The sequence below is a fragment of the Anser brachyrhynchus genome, assembly GCF_964034855.1.
Source record: "Anser brachyrhynchus genome assembly, chromosome: 3".
Lineage (NCBI taxonomy): Eukaryota > Metazoa > Chordata > Aves > Anseriformes > Anatidae > Anser > Anser brachyrhynchus.
Window position 1 is genome coordinate 61,763,049 of NC_137696.1, and position 17,048 is coordinate 61,780,096.

At 41.0% G+C, this 17,048-nt stretch overlaps 1 protein-coding gene across 1 annotated transcript in view; it reads right to left on the reverse strand.

Annotated features, from left to right (window-relative positions):
• Positions 1-17,048, reverse strand: part of AIG1 (androgen induced 1) — a 123,146-nt gene that overhangs the window by 83,400 nt on the left and 22,698 nt on the right. The window contains exon 2 of the mRNA XM_080584045.1: positions 3,011-3,166. Coding sequence (XP_080440171.1) covers positions 3,011-3,166 — 156 coding nt within the window. The remainder of the gene's footprint in view (positions 1-3,010; positions 3,167-17,048) is intronic.

The window sequence follows — 17,048 nt, forward strand, 5'->3', positions numbered from 1 at the left end:
CTTCCTTTGGAAGGTGGGAGGAGGTTGGTGGTCAGACTTCCCAGGTGGTTTACATGTTACACTTTTTAAGGAAGTACTAAAAATGAAATGCTGTAGTTTGTTACGTGTTTTTTCACACATCATTGTTTGACTTGGGAGTGGAAACCCCTTTTCTCATCTATATTTCAGAGCAAGTCGTCTCAAGGGCTTCAGTAAGCAGGAAATAAAGAAAAAAAATGTGTTGAATAGCTCTTGAAAAACTACAGTTAGTGGGCTTTAAAATGTTCCCCTAGTATTTGCATTATTCCCTAAATATGCCCTGTGTAAAACACTGAGCAATAAGAATAATTTAGATGTTAAGGTAACTGACAAGTATTTAAGCATGGCCACTGTACTGTTACATCAGAAACCCAACAAGGATTTTATTCACATCTGTTCAATTTTTCTGTGTGAATATTCCCTCATGCCGCTACTGGAAAGCACTGAGAAGCTCCGTGGAGAGCTACGTGGGTGAGATTCAAAAAAAAAAAAAAAATCTGCATTTGAACTTACATTGTTCTTTTTTTTATTTTTTTGGAGTGAAGAAGCTGTTAAGAGAACATGGGAAATAAGGGAACTTTAACTTTTTTCCTGCAGACACTCTGTTTTTTAGTAACTTCCTCCTAACAAGTACCCCTGGCATATCAGAATTTCACTGGGTATTTTCTTGCACATAAATAGGTCTTTAAAGAACAAAACCAGCATTAGACATTTGCTACTTTCAGGCAAACCCTTCCTACTCATAACCACATTAAAGAAAAGTGGTGCCAGCCTGTGGCGGGTCTGCTGTCCCACCGGCACTGCCTAGTGCTTGGGCACATGGTAGCTGCAGTGCAGTGACGGCTGTCAGAGAGGGTAAGGTTTTGGGAAGGAGCTGCCTTGGTGTGTCTTACATGTTAGACATGTAAGCCTGAGGCAGGGCAATGAGGCCAGTGTTACCTTCTGAAGCTCTGTTGTTTGTCTCCCAGTAGCCAGGAGAAGAAGCAACACTAAAAACAACCTTTTTAGGCTTTCTTCATTAGTAGTAAATTGAAAGAACATGTGGTAAACAATTGTTCCACCTCCCCACTGAAACATTACCTTTAGGAATTAAGAGCATCTGTTCAAGGAGCATGGCCATTCCTTATTATTTTCTATTTTTTTTTTGTGTGTGTGTGTGTAACAAGTTGTTTCTGCATGAAACCACTGAGAAACAAGCTAGCTCCAGGTATGCAAAATGTCCCTTGGGAACTGTGTAAATTTTGCAACAGTACAATTAGAGCAGGGGATGACTAGTGGTGATTCCTTGCTTACTAGTGGCAAGCAAAACACTGCATGAAAGAAACCCACAAAACATGCAGCCGAAAATTGCTCTCAGAATTGCCAAGCCAAAACGAAGCTAATATTCTCCAAGATCTTGAAAGTTTCAAGGTCAGAAACACTGCAAGGGTGGAAAAGTACACCAACATCAGAACAGCGCTAAAACAGACGCAGGAGAGAATCCTTGTAGATTGTTTTGATGCTTACACACCTGTATACTGAAAAAGGCACTTAAACTCTTTAAATAAAGACAAATAATGTCATATTGTTCTCTTTCTTCACTTCTAGTATCAACATGGTAGGAAAATGAGCTGCTGCTGATCACAATCACTACTACTTCATAATTCCCAAACTCCCTCAAAATATACATGGAACATACATATCTCTGCACACATAAAATACCTATTTGCAAGCCTGCTTATACAGAGATTTTTTAAAATGTATTATTTGATACTAATTCCTCTATCATGGCTGAAGAACTGCAGTTTGCTACCCCAGCATGAACTGTGGCAGCTCCCAAGAGGTAGGCCAGCAAGTACAGTAAGTGAAGGCTACCAAATGGGTATTTATGCAGGAAACACCTTCACAGTGTTTCAGACACACTTTGCATTTTCTAACTTCTTGCAAAAGCATTCTTTATTTCTTCATATATTGTGAAATCTCACATTACTGAGAATCACATCTAATGAAGCATCTCTGAATATAATATATATAAAATATATATAAAATATATAAATGATATATTGATAAGTTGGGTTAAGTGCTGTTAATTGAAAATGAGTGTTCAGCTTTATTGAAACGGTACAAACTTTGAGGCAGTTTTCTAGTAGTTCAACAATGAAAAAAGTGAATGTATTTTGAACTACTCTACATCGAAATTAAAAATCAAAAATCAAGTTTCAACCCAAATTATAGTAAAAGCAGTACTTTAATGAAAGGTTCTCCATTCTTTTAATGTAGCCTATACTTAGAACTAATCTGAGACACACTTCCACATAAAAACATAAAATTCTGGATTTTCAGACTTTTTCAGTGTGTGGTATGAAACACCTCAAGACATTGAGCGCCTTTTGCCACTGAAAGAGAAGTGCAGTGTCCCAGTGGAACAGAATCCAATCCAAAGAATAGTTTTCCTTTGAAAAAGACATCTAAAACCATATTATTCCATATCTTCTGTGTGCCTTTTTTTACATTACCGACTAACTCCTTTTTTCCTACCCCATTTCTTCTGTCAGCTCCAAATCCCCCATGGGATTAACAAGGATCAACGTGGATTTTAGCTTCCCTTCTCCTCCATGACAGGACTGCACACAGCCTGGGAGCTCCAGTCAGGTCGTTATGGTGTAAAACATGTCAGTCAGCACTTTCTTTCCTACTGATGATGACACAAGGAGCAGAAGAAGCCCAGACTGATTCTTAAGAACCCACCAGTAGAATTCACATTTGAAATCACTTCTACAATCTACTTCCTATAGTAAAGTACATTTTTTAATGAACCAAAAATAATTTCAGCAACATCAGCGTTCTCTTACACCTGTGATAAATACAGAGTAGTAAAATCACCTCTACCATGTTTCTCTTTCTCTGTAGTCTCCTGTGAAGAGATGTAAAAGCCTTTCAGGCAAAAGACAACCAGCAAACACCACCACTCACCCAGCCTGTGAAGATGTGCGCAGATTAACACCACACTTACCACTCCGATGGGGAAAGCCAGAACAGCCATCATCCAGTCGCGGAGGGAAATGAGTTTTTTCAGCTGCCTTTCTTGTTCTTGACTGTCATTTCCTTTAGTGAGAAGACTGGAAAGGTCAGTCAATACACAGATCCCGAAGAAGACAGCCTGGATAACCTGCACAGAAACAGGAACACATCTTCAGCAGTGGAAACACCAGACTTTGGCAAGGAGCAGAGGCAGATGCAGGCACAGGTGAGGAATAGCGCCTCAGAACAGTGTCAGGAGTGGGGAAGTTACCTCAGTTACTTCAAGATGAGTAGAATTTGTTCACGTTAAACATAAAGGTCCCTTGTGCTTCCAGGCTGGGAGTTATCTGGGTAAGTACAGTATTCACCTAAACCAGTTTTCCAATTGTTTGTCCAAAAGGTTCACATTCCGAGCACACTGAAATAAACACTCTGACCAGGATGCCAGTGCAGGGAAAATACACTAAGTAGGTAGTTAGTAAAATTAAAAGAAACCTGATTTTGCTGTTGGTAGGTTTCATGTCCATTACCTCAGCTGGAAGACCCTGCTTGCTTTTCACGTTTCTGGGGGAGGCTGTGCAAATGGAAGGACTGTTTCGCTGGTGGTAAGCCCACCCACGCCTCAGCCAGGTGCCACCTGCCTGGGGGCTGAACTACAACGATCACCCCTGCTTCGCCCCATAAAGCTAGGCCCCAAAGCCTTCATCTCAGCAGTGGAAAAAGCGAGAAACGCTGCCTGTAAAAACAAAGGAAATAAAAAAGATGAGCGGTTCTTCCTCATGTGCCAGGAGCCAAACCTGGAGACCCCCCCTGCCCAGGAGCGAAGAACGTGCCTGAGGCCTCCTGAGAGACTCGGCACGCACCACAGGCGCCGGCGGATCCATCACTGCAGCTCGGGTCACCAGCGACACACGAGCAAGCTGCAGGAGTCAGCCAAGCTCTCACTTCGTGATGGCAGTCTGCCATTTGCCTGTCCTCTTTTTTGTGTGTTTATGTGTGCAACACTGTGAGATTATCTCTTGTATTAAATTGTTAGTTTAATCACCTGAACTCACCGATTTGGTTCAAACTTGACTTGGTCTTAGCTTGATACTGTGTTTTTCTTCCTTAATTAGCTGAGTAAAATTGTAGTAAGTTAGCTCAGGAATGCTCTTGCCTGAGGACGTATCAACTTGCTCATCCTTTTTAGTACAGTTCAGAAAAAGTGCACAGAGTTTGTTTACTCCCAGAGCTTGAAGCCTGGGTCACAAACCCACATGCATCGGGTAATCTCAGGTAAGAAATTAACAAAACACGGGCTTGGTTCCCAAACTGCATAGTGATTCATCAAAAACCATACACATACACTTAAAATACATACTAGATGTTTTTTCCAAAACAAGCCTGGAGTACCAGTGTAAAAGTCTAATTGTAAATCTAAGCATTTGCCTGACTGCGAGCCTCATACTAAAAAGCAGGCCGTCTGTAAGAAATAAGAATAGCACATCCCTAGGTATTGCAAGATACAATTTATTAGGTGCACGTATCTTTGCAGAATTTGAACTATAAGTAAGAAAACTCCTCAGGATACAGAACACTAATTCGGAATAGGGGAGGAAAGAAGGAGGGAGGAAGGAAGGAAATACCAAAGAGATGTTGACTACTAGAAAGAAATCCAGAGAAGCGAAATGGTTGGATGGCTTAAAGTACATTCCCTTCCTCAACAATCCTCACATAACCCAAATACTTATAAATTCTGGCTGTAAAGCTGTGAACGACAGACGTTCAAATGGCCCCTGAATATCCTGTCATCAACATAATAAAGGAGCTGCTTGCAATTCTGCTTCCATTGCCCTCCCCTCTCCCTGCTGTAGCTCCATATAATTTGCTTGATAAATAGCACAGAGCATAGACCAGCAACATTGCAAAACATTCCCTGAAGCCATGAAATGTGACAGACTACTAATGTTGGACCTGAGTATTCAGCTAGAAAAAGGTAAAACTTCAAATGACTTTGGAAAAGTTAATGTTTTCTATGTAATTCCTAAAAAACATTTTAAATCAAAGTAGGTGCTCCTTGGAGCTACATAATCGCACAAAGTCCTTATGCATTTTTTCATGTTATTTATTTGAAAGAAGCATTTAGTAGAAAAAAAAAAATCTTCCCATCCTCAGCCCTGTTTTCCACCAGACAGATGGCCTATTTGGAGAGAAGGAATAGAAGCACTAATTATGTATTTGCTTGACTTAAGAGGAGATATGATACCATCTACACTATTCGCTCAAGAGTGTGAATGCCAAAGAAGGAAAGAGATTCAAGACAGGACTGAAAAAAAAAAAAGTATACCTAACAGTAATGAGATCAATCTGGGTGTAAAGAAGTTTAGGCTGAGTACCAGGAAATATTTCCTAACAGGGAGTTCTACCAGACCATGAAATAGTTTCTCAGAGGAAATGGTGGAAGCCTCATTGCTTGAGTCATTCAAACTGATATTGGACAAAACATTCAATAATGTACTGCAGGGAACAATATTACGCTGGCAGGGCTTGAACGAGTGACTAATAGATTGTTTGCAGCTCTAACTATGATTCCCTGAAATGGTCTCTCTCCAAAGTAACACAGACTCAAACAATCACACACCCACTTTCCAAGGGAATTGGAATCGTACATCCACTAATCAATCATAAACCGAACAGCTTCTCTCCCCATTATCCTCTTACGAACACACCGTTTCAAGGGAAAATACAATGATATCATAGGGAATAACTGAAAATTCCTAAAGGAAAAGACAGTACCCGAAGTCTTCAGCAAGTAGCTATGAAAGAAACCATTCTACAAAAAGACTAAAAAATAAAAATACATATAGGAAAGAGAAAATTACGTATTTATTGAGAATTGCTGAACATTCAGAGAGTGAAAAAATCCTACAGTGTTCAGGGAGCAACATTTCCAACCTATTCATACAAATAGCATGTGTACAAGCATCACAATACTCTCTTTCCTTTCTAGAATGTGCAAGAAAATTCATCTGACAACTGTCAACATTCAGGATTAGCCTGAGGACGGCCAGAGCTGCCTGAGTCTCAACAGCATAAACTGAACAGCCACAGTTAGTAACAATTTACATCCTTTGGGGGTCTGGCATAGGGAAAGCATAGGATGCTCACAGAAGGCTCAGGGGAGACCTCATTGCTCGCTACGACTACTTGAAAGGAAGGTGTGGGGAGCTGGGGGTCGGCTTCTTCCCAGAGATAACAGTGACAGGACTAGAGGGAATGGCCTCAAGTTGCGTCAGGGGAGGTTTAGGTTGGAAATGAGGAGACATTTCTTCTCAGAAAGAGCAGTCAGGCTTTGGGACGGGTTGCCCAGGGAGGTGGTGGCGTCACCGTCCCTGGGGGTGTTTAAGGAAAGGCTGGACCCGGTGCTTAGGGACATGGTTTAGTGGGTGGCATTGGTGGTAGGGCGATGGTTAAACCACATGATCTTGGAGGTCTTTTCCAACCTTAATGATGCTATGATTCTGTGCAGCTAATGGCAGTTTATCGTATAAAACAAATTTCCAAAGTCCATACTCCTCAGTGTGAATGTTGCATAACAGATGTAAAAAGTTCATAGCGAGGGAGAAGAAACTCCTTTGTAGCCGTATGCTCCAAAGCACCCTGACCTTACCTCAGATTTAGGATCGCATTTTCAAAACAAGGACCTTCTTTTGAGAATCTGCAGGTGGTGAATCTATACAAGAAGCAGCCCCAAATGTTAAGCAAATAAGTGATTTTTTTCTTCTTGGAAATGTAAATAATAAGAGTGCTTCAGAGCAAATATACTCCAATTTTTGCCTCTAACTAGAGTTTGAAGGAAAACAGTGATTAAAAAATGACAAATGCAACATGACAGGAAACAGCCACACCTTCCTTACACCATGTAACAGTGATAAAGAGGCAGAAATTTGTAAGCAGAGGATGGAAAAACAAGCAAATCATTGACAAGGGTATAAAATACTAACTTCCTGCTGACCCCATTTTTTCCACTGAAGCCTAGAGGGGCAAATGCTACTGTGCTTGATACTACAGTACCTCTAAGCTTTGTTATGTAATGGCAAGTAAAGCAAACAGCCATCTACAGGTATTTTAGTAACACAGAACTCTGAGGAGAGACAAAACTTGTTAAAATGCTGCAGGAGAAAACAGCTATGAATAGAAGATGAAACCAAGCAACCAAGAAAGCTTCTCAAACAGTGAGATCTGTTCAGACTATGTATCAGAAAAAATATTTCATTTTTTATTGCACCTTATGAATGATTAGGATCAAGTAAGCTAATTGTACATGTCTGTCTCCTACAAGATAATAACGGTTTGCTTTAGTACAGTTGTCTTCCACATGATGCTCGCTGAAAGATAGCAGCCAACAACCCCCCCACATTCCCCCTGACTTCTTAGAGGCAGCCTTTCGGGTTGAATGACCGAAAATATATTTCCTCATAAACCTTTCTTCAGTCCATGCAGCTTCTCTTCTGTCCCATGCCGTGGAGCCCCACAGTGCAGATATATAAATCTCTGCACAACCGAGGTCAGCAAAAATTCTGTCACCGTTCTTAGCAAGGCAGAAAACTCCTACTAAATTCACTGAATCTAGGATTTCATTGCCTGTGGATTGTTCTTCTTTCAGGCTACCTCACAATGAGAAGCATTCCTTAGAGCTCAGAGCAGGAGAACTGGAAAAGGCTGTGGAAGTACCACCACAGCCTTATTCAAAGGTACGTTTTGCTCTATATTCTTTGACAATGGAGAATTCACTGTCCTCCAACATATCATTTTTAAATATTGCCAGCATTTACAAGGTGTTACATGCACCCCTCTATGAAATAAGGCATATGAGTAGGCTGGCAAATAGGCAGGGCTGCCAGAATAAAACATGCAAGTAACAGTCAAAAAATTAGCAAGAAATAACAAAAAAGGATGGAAAATTAAGTAACGTTCAAATTTTCCAATCTGTGTTTTCAGAACATCCTTTCTGACTTCCTTTTTGAATAAATGGAGTATGATTTACAGCTCCAAAGTACGTTACCACTCCTCATCACCTTGTGCCACTTTTGCTTTCCTTCCTCCAGCCTCTATATTATTATTCAATATGAAAATGCGTAGTGTGATTCAGCAATTAGGATGACTGTGTTGTAAGAAACTGAAATAAGTTAAGTCAGATTTTTATCTCTCTGCCCTGACTGGACTCTGTTTTGGGACCATGCTTAGTTTCGATTGCAGTGTATTAGACCATACCCAGGCACCTGTGGATATCCTGCATCCTATAACACATGCGGACATCCTGCAGCCTGTAAAAGCAGCTCAATGAGCTGAAGTTGCAATACAATGAGCTGGTCCAGGTAAGGCAATAGCAACAAGGTATTTTTGATAGAAAACGTACTGTGTTTACAGAACAAAGCCATGGACTGTAGCTATTTATTAATCTGTTACTACTCTTGACTGCATGAAGCTACCGATTCTCGTCTGCTGCCACTCCACTGGTGCTCATGGGCACATGGCTTTTACTCTTGACATTCCTTCTCTCCTCTCTGTACCTTTGTTAGTTTGAACAGCAAGCAGAAGCTGGACAATATATAATCAAGTGTTAAATCTTTGTACCAGAGAAGCCACTGGCTTTAGATAAGAAAAGGACAACTCTTTGTGCTTACAGACAAATGAAAGACAGAAATAAAGTCATAAAAGCAAGAAGCAACAGCATTTGAGGTATTAAAATACACACCAGTGTAGTATGTCTAATTACTAAGTTTACAATTAAGTAAACTGAAGTGCAAATACCTTGAAGAAGTATTGTGTGTTACACAGAATCATTACTCCTTTGCAAGGAATGGGGAAGAAGACTCGTATTTTAAAGGCCGGAGGTAGAAGAGCAGTGTCACCCTAGAAGGTTCAGCCCTCGTATCAGTTTGGGAGCAATCTTCTTCCACACTGACTGCAGTGCCATGGCTGTTTTGTTTGTCAGAGCAGATTTCAATGATGTCATAGCCCAATGCAACACAGACAAGGAACGCATCCCCTGCGCATCACAAGCCAGCGGCCTGAGAAACCAAATACACAACGTACAGGCAAAAAGGTAAGGGGCAAGGGAACAAAATCAGAGTAAGCCAAAAGAAGACTAAATGCAAATGCCATCTACTTTGCTCTAAGTTTTTTTCATGGTTAAGCATCTTGAAATATGTTTTTCTTCCTTCTTTTTCACTTACACAAATTAGAACTTAAACTCCACCAGTAAAACATTACACTTATTTCTATCAGAGGAGCCATTAGAAATTTGGTAAGTGCACATATTTCACACTGATGGACAGCCTTATAAATATCTAGCATAATCCTCATCCAAAACAATGACTCATGTCTCCCTTTACAGCCTTCGGTGGGGGGTAGGTTCCTGTAACCAGGATGTCACACATGAAGCCAAGCCCTTACTAGGAAATGTAACTTCATTTTCATGATTTAGTCATATGACATGAACCAGAGCTTATAAAACATGCCTAATCCCTTACCATACGATATATGTTTGGGGACTGTTTTAAATATCCTTTATTTTCTACATAACCTCCTGTAGCCTTTTCCTCTGAAGCCCACCAGGACTGTCCAAATGTAACCAAGGAAGGACAGGGTTTTAAACCAATGAGATTTTACAGATACAGAAAAGAATAAAGTCCACCGTGCAATTATTATGCATGGAAAATAAATCTATTTGTCTCCTGGGTCTAGTTTTTATAGGTACTAAATCATTTGAGCCCAAGTATTTAAGTACCTACAGTGGAACTGTGGAAAGGGGACACAGCTGTGTAAGTTAAAGAAAGACCTTGTATTTCCAAAAGGAGAGAAGGACTGCAAAATTCTGCCTGTTGGAACACAAGATGTGTTTTTATCTGGACAGACAGAAAGCAACTTTTTTTCTGGAAACTACAGCAACTTAAATAAGAAATCAGAAATCTAAAACAGATGTGGGTGCCTAAAGTGTAATTTTTATAGCATTGCCTTTCAGTCTCTATTAGAATTCACAATTGCCAGCAAATGAAATAAAACAATCTAATATATAATATAACCCTATTGCATGCACCTCTTCCTTTCTCTCTCCATCATTCCACGACTTTACCCAGAAAAACACCAACACCTTACTGTGCTACGCTTACTGGAGAGGTTAAGTCTCAGACCATTCTGTCTTAACATGATTCTTGCCCATCTTGTAATGGTTTTCAAACACATGCCGCACAGTTCTCACAGAGCTAATGTGGTTGTGCTAACGTAGTTTTACAAGTACGCTCCTTAATACTGTCAGAATTTCTATAAGAACATTTATAATTACTTACTACAACAGACTAAACTGAAATTTCGTAAAGTATCAAAATATTTGGAAATGCTTTAATGTTTAAAGGCAAAAAAAAACATATTTCATTTTGCGTTTCACATGGGTAAAATGCTCCCAACAACAACAACAAAGTTGCCCAAGTGGACGACAATTGAGAAACTTATTTTGAAGTACGACTATATCTCAGCTGCGTTGCATAGATGACATTTCCAGCATGATCTCAGCATGAGAGACTATATGCCATCTGGCTCAGAAGTGTTAACAGCGTGGAATCCACTACCACTATCAGATGAAGAGATGAAATGGACAAACACAGAAAGAGGCATCAACAAAAATTTGACCAGATGCTCAGGGAGTGTTAAATTTTCTCCAATCTTCTGCATTTTTTTAGCTGTGTCATTCCTCTCCAACCTCATGACCACCCAAGTCTTCCTTCTTCCTCTAAAAACTACAGGCATTTTTCTGGATGCTTCTGAGTTATAGATCCCTGAATATCTTATTTTGATCTTAACTAATACACTCAAAGAAGCACTAAGTTCATTGTTGCAGCATTTAAGAAATTATTATTCTATTTTTATCTTTATCCTTTTGATTTTAAATTGTTTTGACTAAACTCATTTTCTAATAATCCCCATTTTCTTTCTTACTCTCTTGCACTGTGTATAGAAAAGCTGCCATTACTACTTATTGTATCCTGCTTATAAGACACTATAATTTCATTAAACTTATATAATCCATTCAGCAAACATGTATAATACAGTTTATTCAGAATAGATTATGATTTTATTAGGTTATATCTTTTATGTTTCTCTTTGCTGAAGCTTAATCCTATTAGGATTATACACTGCTCAGAAGGTTATGTCATTATTTTGGCTTAAATGCTAGTTTTACACATTTCAGCATGATTGGTACGGTCTCTGCAGCAGTGGCCTTGCACTCAACCAGCAGGAATGGCAGCTCTCTAGACAATGTTTGGGATAGCTAGCTAAGAAGCTAAGACTTGTTCTGCAGCTGTCTGTGCTAAACTGAGCTTTAGGATAGGGTTTCTGATGGCTGGAAAGTCCCTAGAGCTTTGCAGGTTAATTACCCCCAAAAGAAATTAAATTTTATTAAATACAGACTTCCTCAAAGAAATGTCTTGCTTAAAACTTCAGAAACTTCTGCATTGCACCAGCTTTTTCATGTTTAGAAGTACTATGTGAAAGCCACTAGAGGGAAGCAATTTTGGCAGACCAAATTTGAAAAAAAAAAATAAGTAGAAGCTCTTTAACATGAGAGTCACTGCCTTTGCTTTTTATTTCTTCCCTTTTTAATGAATAAGGTAACAGCTGCTTTCTAAATTGCTGGATATAGAAAAGGCAATGACTGATATATCTCAGCAACATGGTTACAAGAGCTGGAAATGCAAATGGAAAAGGATTACAATTTTCTGAGACACAGCAGCCACAGTGCTGCCCTACCATGTCTGCAGGAAATAAAAGGTTTTAATCCTTCTGTTTTCTGAGCACTGTAAAAGCAATAATGAATGACTCCTCACACCAGTCCAGCAAGGTAGAATATTAAGTGATACTGTCTCAGTCGGGCAGTTCTCCCTCTCTCCAGGGAAGGCAGGGGAAGGAAACATTATGCCACCTCTTCATACAACCAGCCTACCAACAACGCACAACCTAGGTAAGTTGCAAACCCATATTGTGAAAAATAGCTCAAGTCTCCAGTCGGGGTAACCTTCAGCTTTTGCTTAAAGCCACTTTTCTTCTTTGGCTCACTGCTGCAGCAGCTGAAAGATAACTTATGAGGGACACGTAAAGTATGTTCATAAATAAAGTTATTACTAGAACAAGGATGTTTTGTAATTAGACCACAGCAAAGGATGCTGTTATTCAAGCTCCACTTTAAAAAAAAAAAAAAGGAAAAAAAAAAAACAGTGAACATAATCTTGTATATTAATTATGAAACACATGATTAAATGAAAACTGATCTAACATGTTGTACTGTCCTCACAGACAAGACTATTCTTTACAAAACATTTCAAAAAAGGCATTATAAGTTATAAAGAGTTGCATTTCAGGGGAAAAAAAAGGTCTTCCTTATCTCATATCTCTAATGAAAACATGGGAAAAACCCTGACATAAGCTAACTGTATTTAAATTAAATAATACGAGGGAGGTTGAGTGTTCACTAGGTGTGTGGCATTTCAACCCTGAATAATATTACTTCCCTGTGTACATTGTCTTTCACAGAAATAAATCTCAAAGGAAACTGAGGATTTGTTTCCTGACTGTCCATTGGTGAAAGTGAGGCACGGGGCAGCGCGCTGCTCAAGGTCACGCAGGGAGCCAGCAGTGGAGCCGGGAAGTGAACTGCCGAGCCCTGACCTCCAGGCAGCTCCCTGTCATTAGATCGTGCTCTTTCCCTCGCAGCTGCGCTCCTTACAGTGAGAGCTATTTCAACTGCGTACGAAGGAAACACTCCTGGCTTTCTCAGAGAGGTAGCGTGGACTGTTTCTGTCCCCCCAAATACAGCCACACAACTGCTAGTGTAAATACAAATACTTTTCTTCTTATTCACCTCATATTAATCATAACTTCCAAAGACCTTTTTTTTTGCTTTAATGAATCTTTCAAAATTTTCTAATGGTTACATACTCTAATCCTGATCTTGTGCTAACCAACGAGTTAGCACGTTCTGAAATATGACAGCTCTGGAGAGCTTGTCCATTACACCATTCCCACCTTCACTGTTCTTACTCTTTAGTTCATAATACCAGTGATTTTGAGCAACATTAGCACTGAAAAAAATCTTTTTTTTTTCTCCTTCACTTGTTCTGCTCCATGTGAGTAAGTCTGAGGAGCTGCAAGATCAGCGTGTTGCACACCTTACTTCCCTGCATCCCCACAGGACGGAGTGCTGGGTAGGAAAAGCACGGCCATCCCATCTGTGTCCTTCACACTGTCTTCAGAGGAAGGTCCTGAAAACGAAATGGCCTGGAGCCCTATCTTGCCACACAGGCCTGTGAAGGCAGTCACAGCTCAAGCCTCCGTGCCTATCAAGGGACATGCTCACACCACCCATGCCTATCAAGGGACATGGCCCACAGGTCAGCTGGGCAGATCACATCAGGAAACGCACAGGCATCACGTATCCTCTGCTAAACCTCTCAGTACTCCAAGACCAATGACTCCGCGCAGCGAGTAGGTGTGGTGTCCTCTGAATTACCGCTCCAGCTGCAGTCACAAGGCAGCTGGGGATAAGGGCCGGGCCGTGCACATGCCAAGAGTGCTGACTCACCAGAGGAACTCCCTGGGCAGTCACGGGAACTCCCCAGACAGTTTCTGTGAGAGGAGATAATGGACTGAAGGCTGCGGGAGTGCAGGAGCCCGCCCCGACCCCACCAGAGACAGAGGGCTCGATGAAGGTCCCCGGGCAGCCCCAGTCCAGCTTCGTGTCAGCCAGATAAGTGAGGGTGTGACAGGTGCTGGGGTGGCAGGGAGATCCCGGCAGCCCTGGGAGCAACACGGGGAGCTCCTGCCCCACACACGTGAAGGAGCTGGTGGCCTGGCAGGCACTACTCGTGTGTTCGGGTATGTTCATCACTGGACGGGGCAGTTCTTGCACACGGCTGAGTCGACAGAAACTCACCATGTGTGCACCAGAGTGGTGGCACGGGAGCACAGGCCAGCTGGATTTTAAGAATTCACCAGCCGGTGGTTTGGGGAGTCTGATCTGAACCAGGTGAAAACGCTGTTACGAGCACACTCACAACGGAGCCTCCTATCACCACGTGGCCACACTGTCACAACAGTGACAACATTTACACAAGAGCATTACCTCATGCGGATGATCCACACTAGATCCTTTAGCTAACACGTACGCCAGTGTTTGTGTAACATGGACCAGAAGGATCTCTGTGAAAACGAGAGCCCACCACCACACACGATGTCCACAATGAAATCACATGAAGTTTGAAATACTACCCCAGAGTGTAAGGGCATTTGTCCAAGGAAGTGTATCTGACGCCGCAGTCGGATATTGTGTAATGTAGCTATAATTCTGGCTTGCAGAATACATGCTCCTTTCCCAAAATACCTACCAAATAACTGCATTCCAGTATCCTGCCCCACTCCTCACAACACAAAATTGCTGGTTACACAGATAATGTTCATAAGCATTGGTGGTTTGTGGGTAATACCCATTTATTTATAATCTGGCCATAATCCATTACAGCACCAGACACAAACACTCCACTGGTAAGAACAGGCACATCCCTTCAGGCCGTCCATAAACATGCAACAAGAAACTTCACACCAGTCTCTGATCAGAGCTCCTGACCTGCTCCCTTGGCATGCCTGTCCTGAGACTAACAGCCAGACTAGGTCATGCTCATCCTCTTGCATTTAATCAGCCAGGAATCCTGGCTCCAAGACTTGTTACAAATTTCACAGTACACGGCCTGAACAGGGACCCAAACCCCTCAGCCCTCCTGCCACGACAGCAGGGCCAAGTGCTCAACACAGAGCTGAGATGAGTCCCACCCGGTCGCTGCCTGAGGACTACCATGTGGGACTCTTCCTCCTGTGTTCAGGAAAATGTGGCGTGGGCTAGGCCTGTATCCACAAGGAGGTTTAGGTGTGACACTGAACAGGGTGCTTTGACACCTGGCTCCTGAAGTGGAATTCACAAACCTACGTTGTGCACACAAAATTCAATTTCCAAAAAGCAGATCATAAAGGGGAGAGATATTTTAGAAAAAAATAACTGGATATAACTGGTAAGGAAAGGAACATGTCCAGAATCCCTCCTACAAGGTACATGCATGCAGCACTAAAGTGACTTCAGTTAGTTACTTGTGTGAGACTGGTATTCACAGCTTGAAGCCCAAAAAGGTGTTAGGTGTGTAAAGAGTCAGCTGTTATCTCTAGGAATTGCTTTCTGTAACATATGGTGGAAGGAAAAGACAAATTATTAGTATCGACTTTAATGCAACGCTGGAAGTAAGTATAGTACTTGTTAGGGAATGCACCTTCTACACCCATTTCAACCCCAAACGAGCCTAAATAATAATTCTTAATTCAAGAAGACATATATTAGTGACCATGTCAGAGACCAGGATGTTCCCCCTTCCTTCTAAACTGTGTCAGTGTGAGAGCCCACAGATATCTTTGGAGGCTTATACTGAGGTCCCAGTCCTTCACCTACATTCCATGTGGAAAACCTATTTGCTAAAATGCCTTAACTTCATCTGGAACAAGAAATAGAAACCAGAAATCGGGACTACTTCCTTCTGTCCCATCCTTCTGTACACAACATGCAAACTGGACAGAAACACTCTATTAGCATAGCTCTCTATGAATGCTCAGTCTACAATCTTGATTTTAAAATACTCTGCCTAGGGGAAAAACTCTTGGTCAGAAAAACAATATTCTCTGCAGGTCTCACTGCAGAATTCAGATGTATCATACTTCTTAAGGTATTCTTAAGGTATGAAACCTCTAGCAACACACATACCAGAGCTGTCTTCAAGTTCCACTTGACTCAATTTACCTTGTTCTTCCCACCCCACTGAAGGGAGGAGGCAGGGGTGAGCTCTGGCCACGTCCAAAGCTCTGTATGAGTCTGCTGTCAAGACTGGACCCTTTGACTTCTTCACTTCTATTTATAAACATAGTTAGGTATTACAAGAGCCAGACTACTTAACCATGAAGACTGTCAAAATAGATAATGTATTGTGTCTCACTGAATTACAAACTGGCTGGGTGCCTAGCCTTTTGACTTCAAAGGTCCACTCCATCATAGCTCAAGCAATGTCTTCTATCTACTTTAAAAGTTTTGACAACAGTTAACTGTGAAATGACTATATGGATCATCCAAATTGTATTTGTTAATCATTCTGTTGGTAAACTGCACCAGTTACTAGATCTGATGCCAACTTAGGAAGAGTAATACTTTACCAGAAAATGCAGCTATGACCTTCATTCGAACAGGATAACGCTCAGCGGTGGTCTGTTGTGGTATCCACACTGACGTGTGCTCAGAGAAGTGAAGGTGTTAACTTACTCTACGGGTTGTCTGATAAATTGCTTTCCTCATGTATGTGGGGAGCCCATGTGCATCCACAGTGGGATCAAGATTAGTATTACATTTCAAAGAACAAAGTACTTAACTGTAGTAACAGCTACAGCACAGTAACTGTTTTTATGAGGCCCATGAAATTTTATTTACCTCAGTGAAGGCATTGCTTGTATCTGCTTCCATTAGTTAGAAAACTAATGGCATTTATGGGGGTTAATATGAGTTAATAAACCTATAAAAAACCTGCAACAAATACAGCAAATCTAATATAGATAGGAAAACATCCCCTTTTGAGAGGAGAACGCTGAAATAAAACAATAACCCAGAAAAATACACATTGACTCCAAGTTAAAATATCACAGCTTGCTTTTATATAAGATTGTACTAGCTGATCTTTTGGAGGAAAATATAAATTAAATACTGCTTTGATTTATAAAATGCCTGACATCTGATTGTCTGATCACTAACCTGCACACGCACTGAATGAAGTGCAAGCACATTCTGTTGCCCCAGAAAGAGATTTCTCTTAAAGATGGAGCTTTTATCCAGCTATGGATGTTGACAAAACATATATTTAAAAGCAAAATATGATATAGTACAACAATATCATAGGATTATCATTACTATAAAA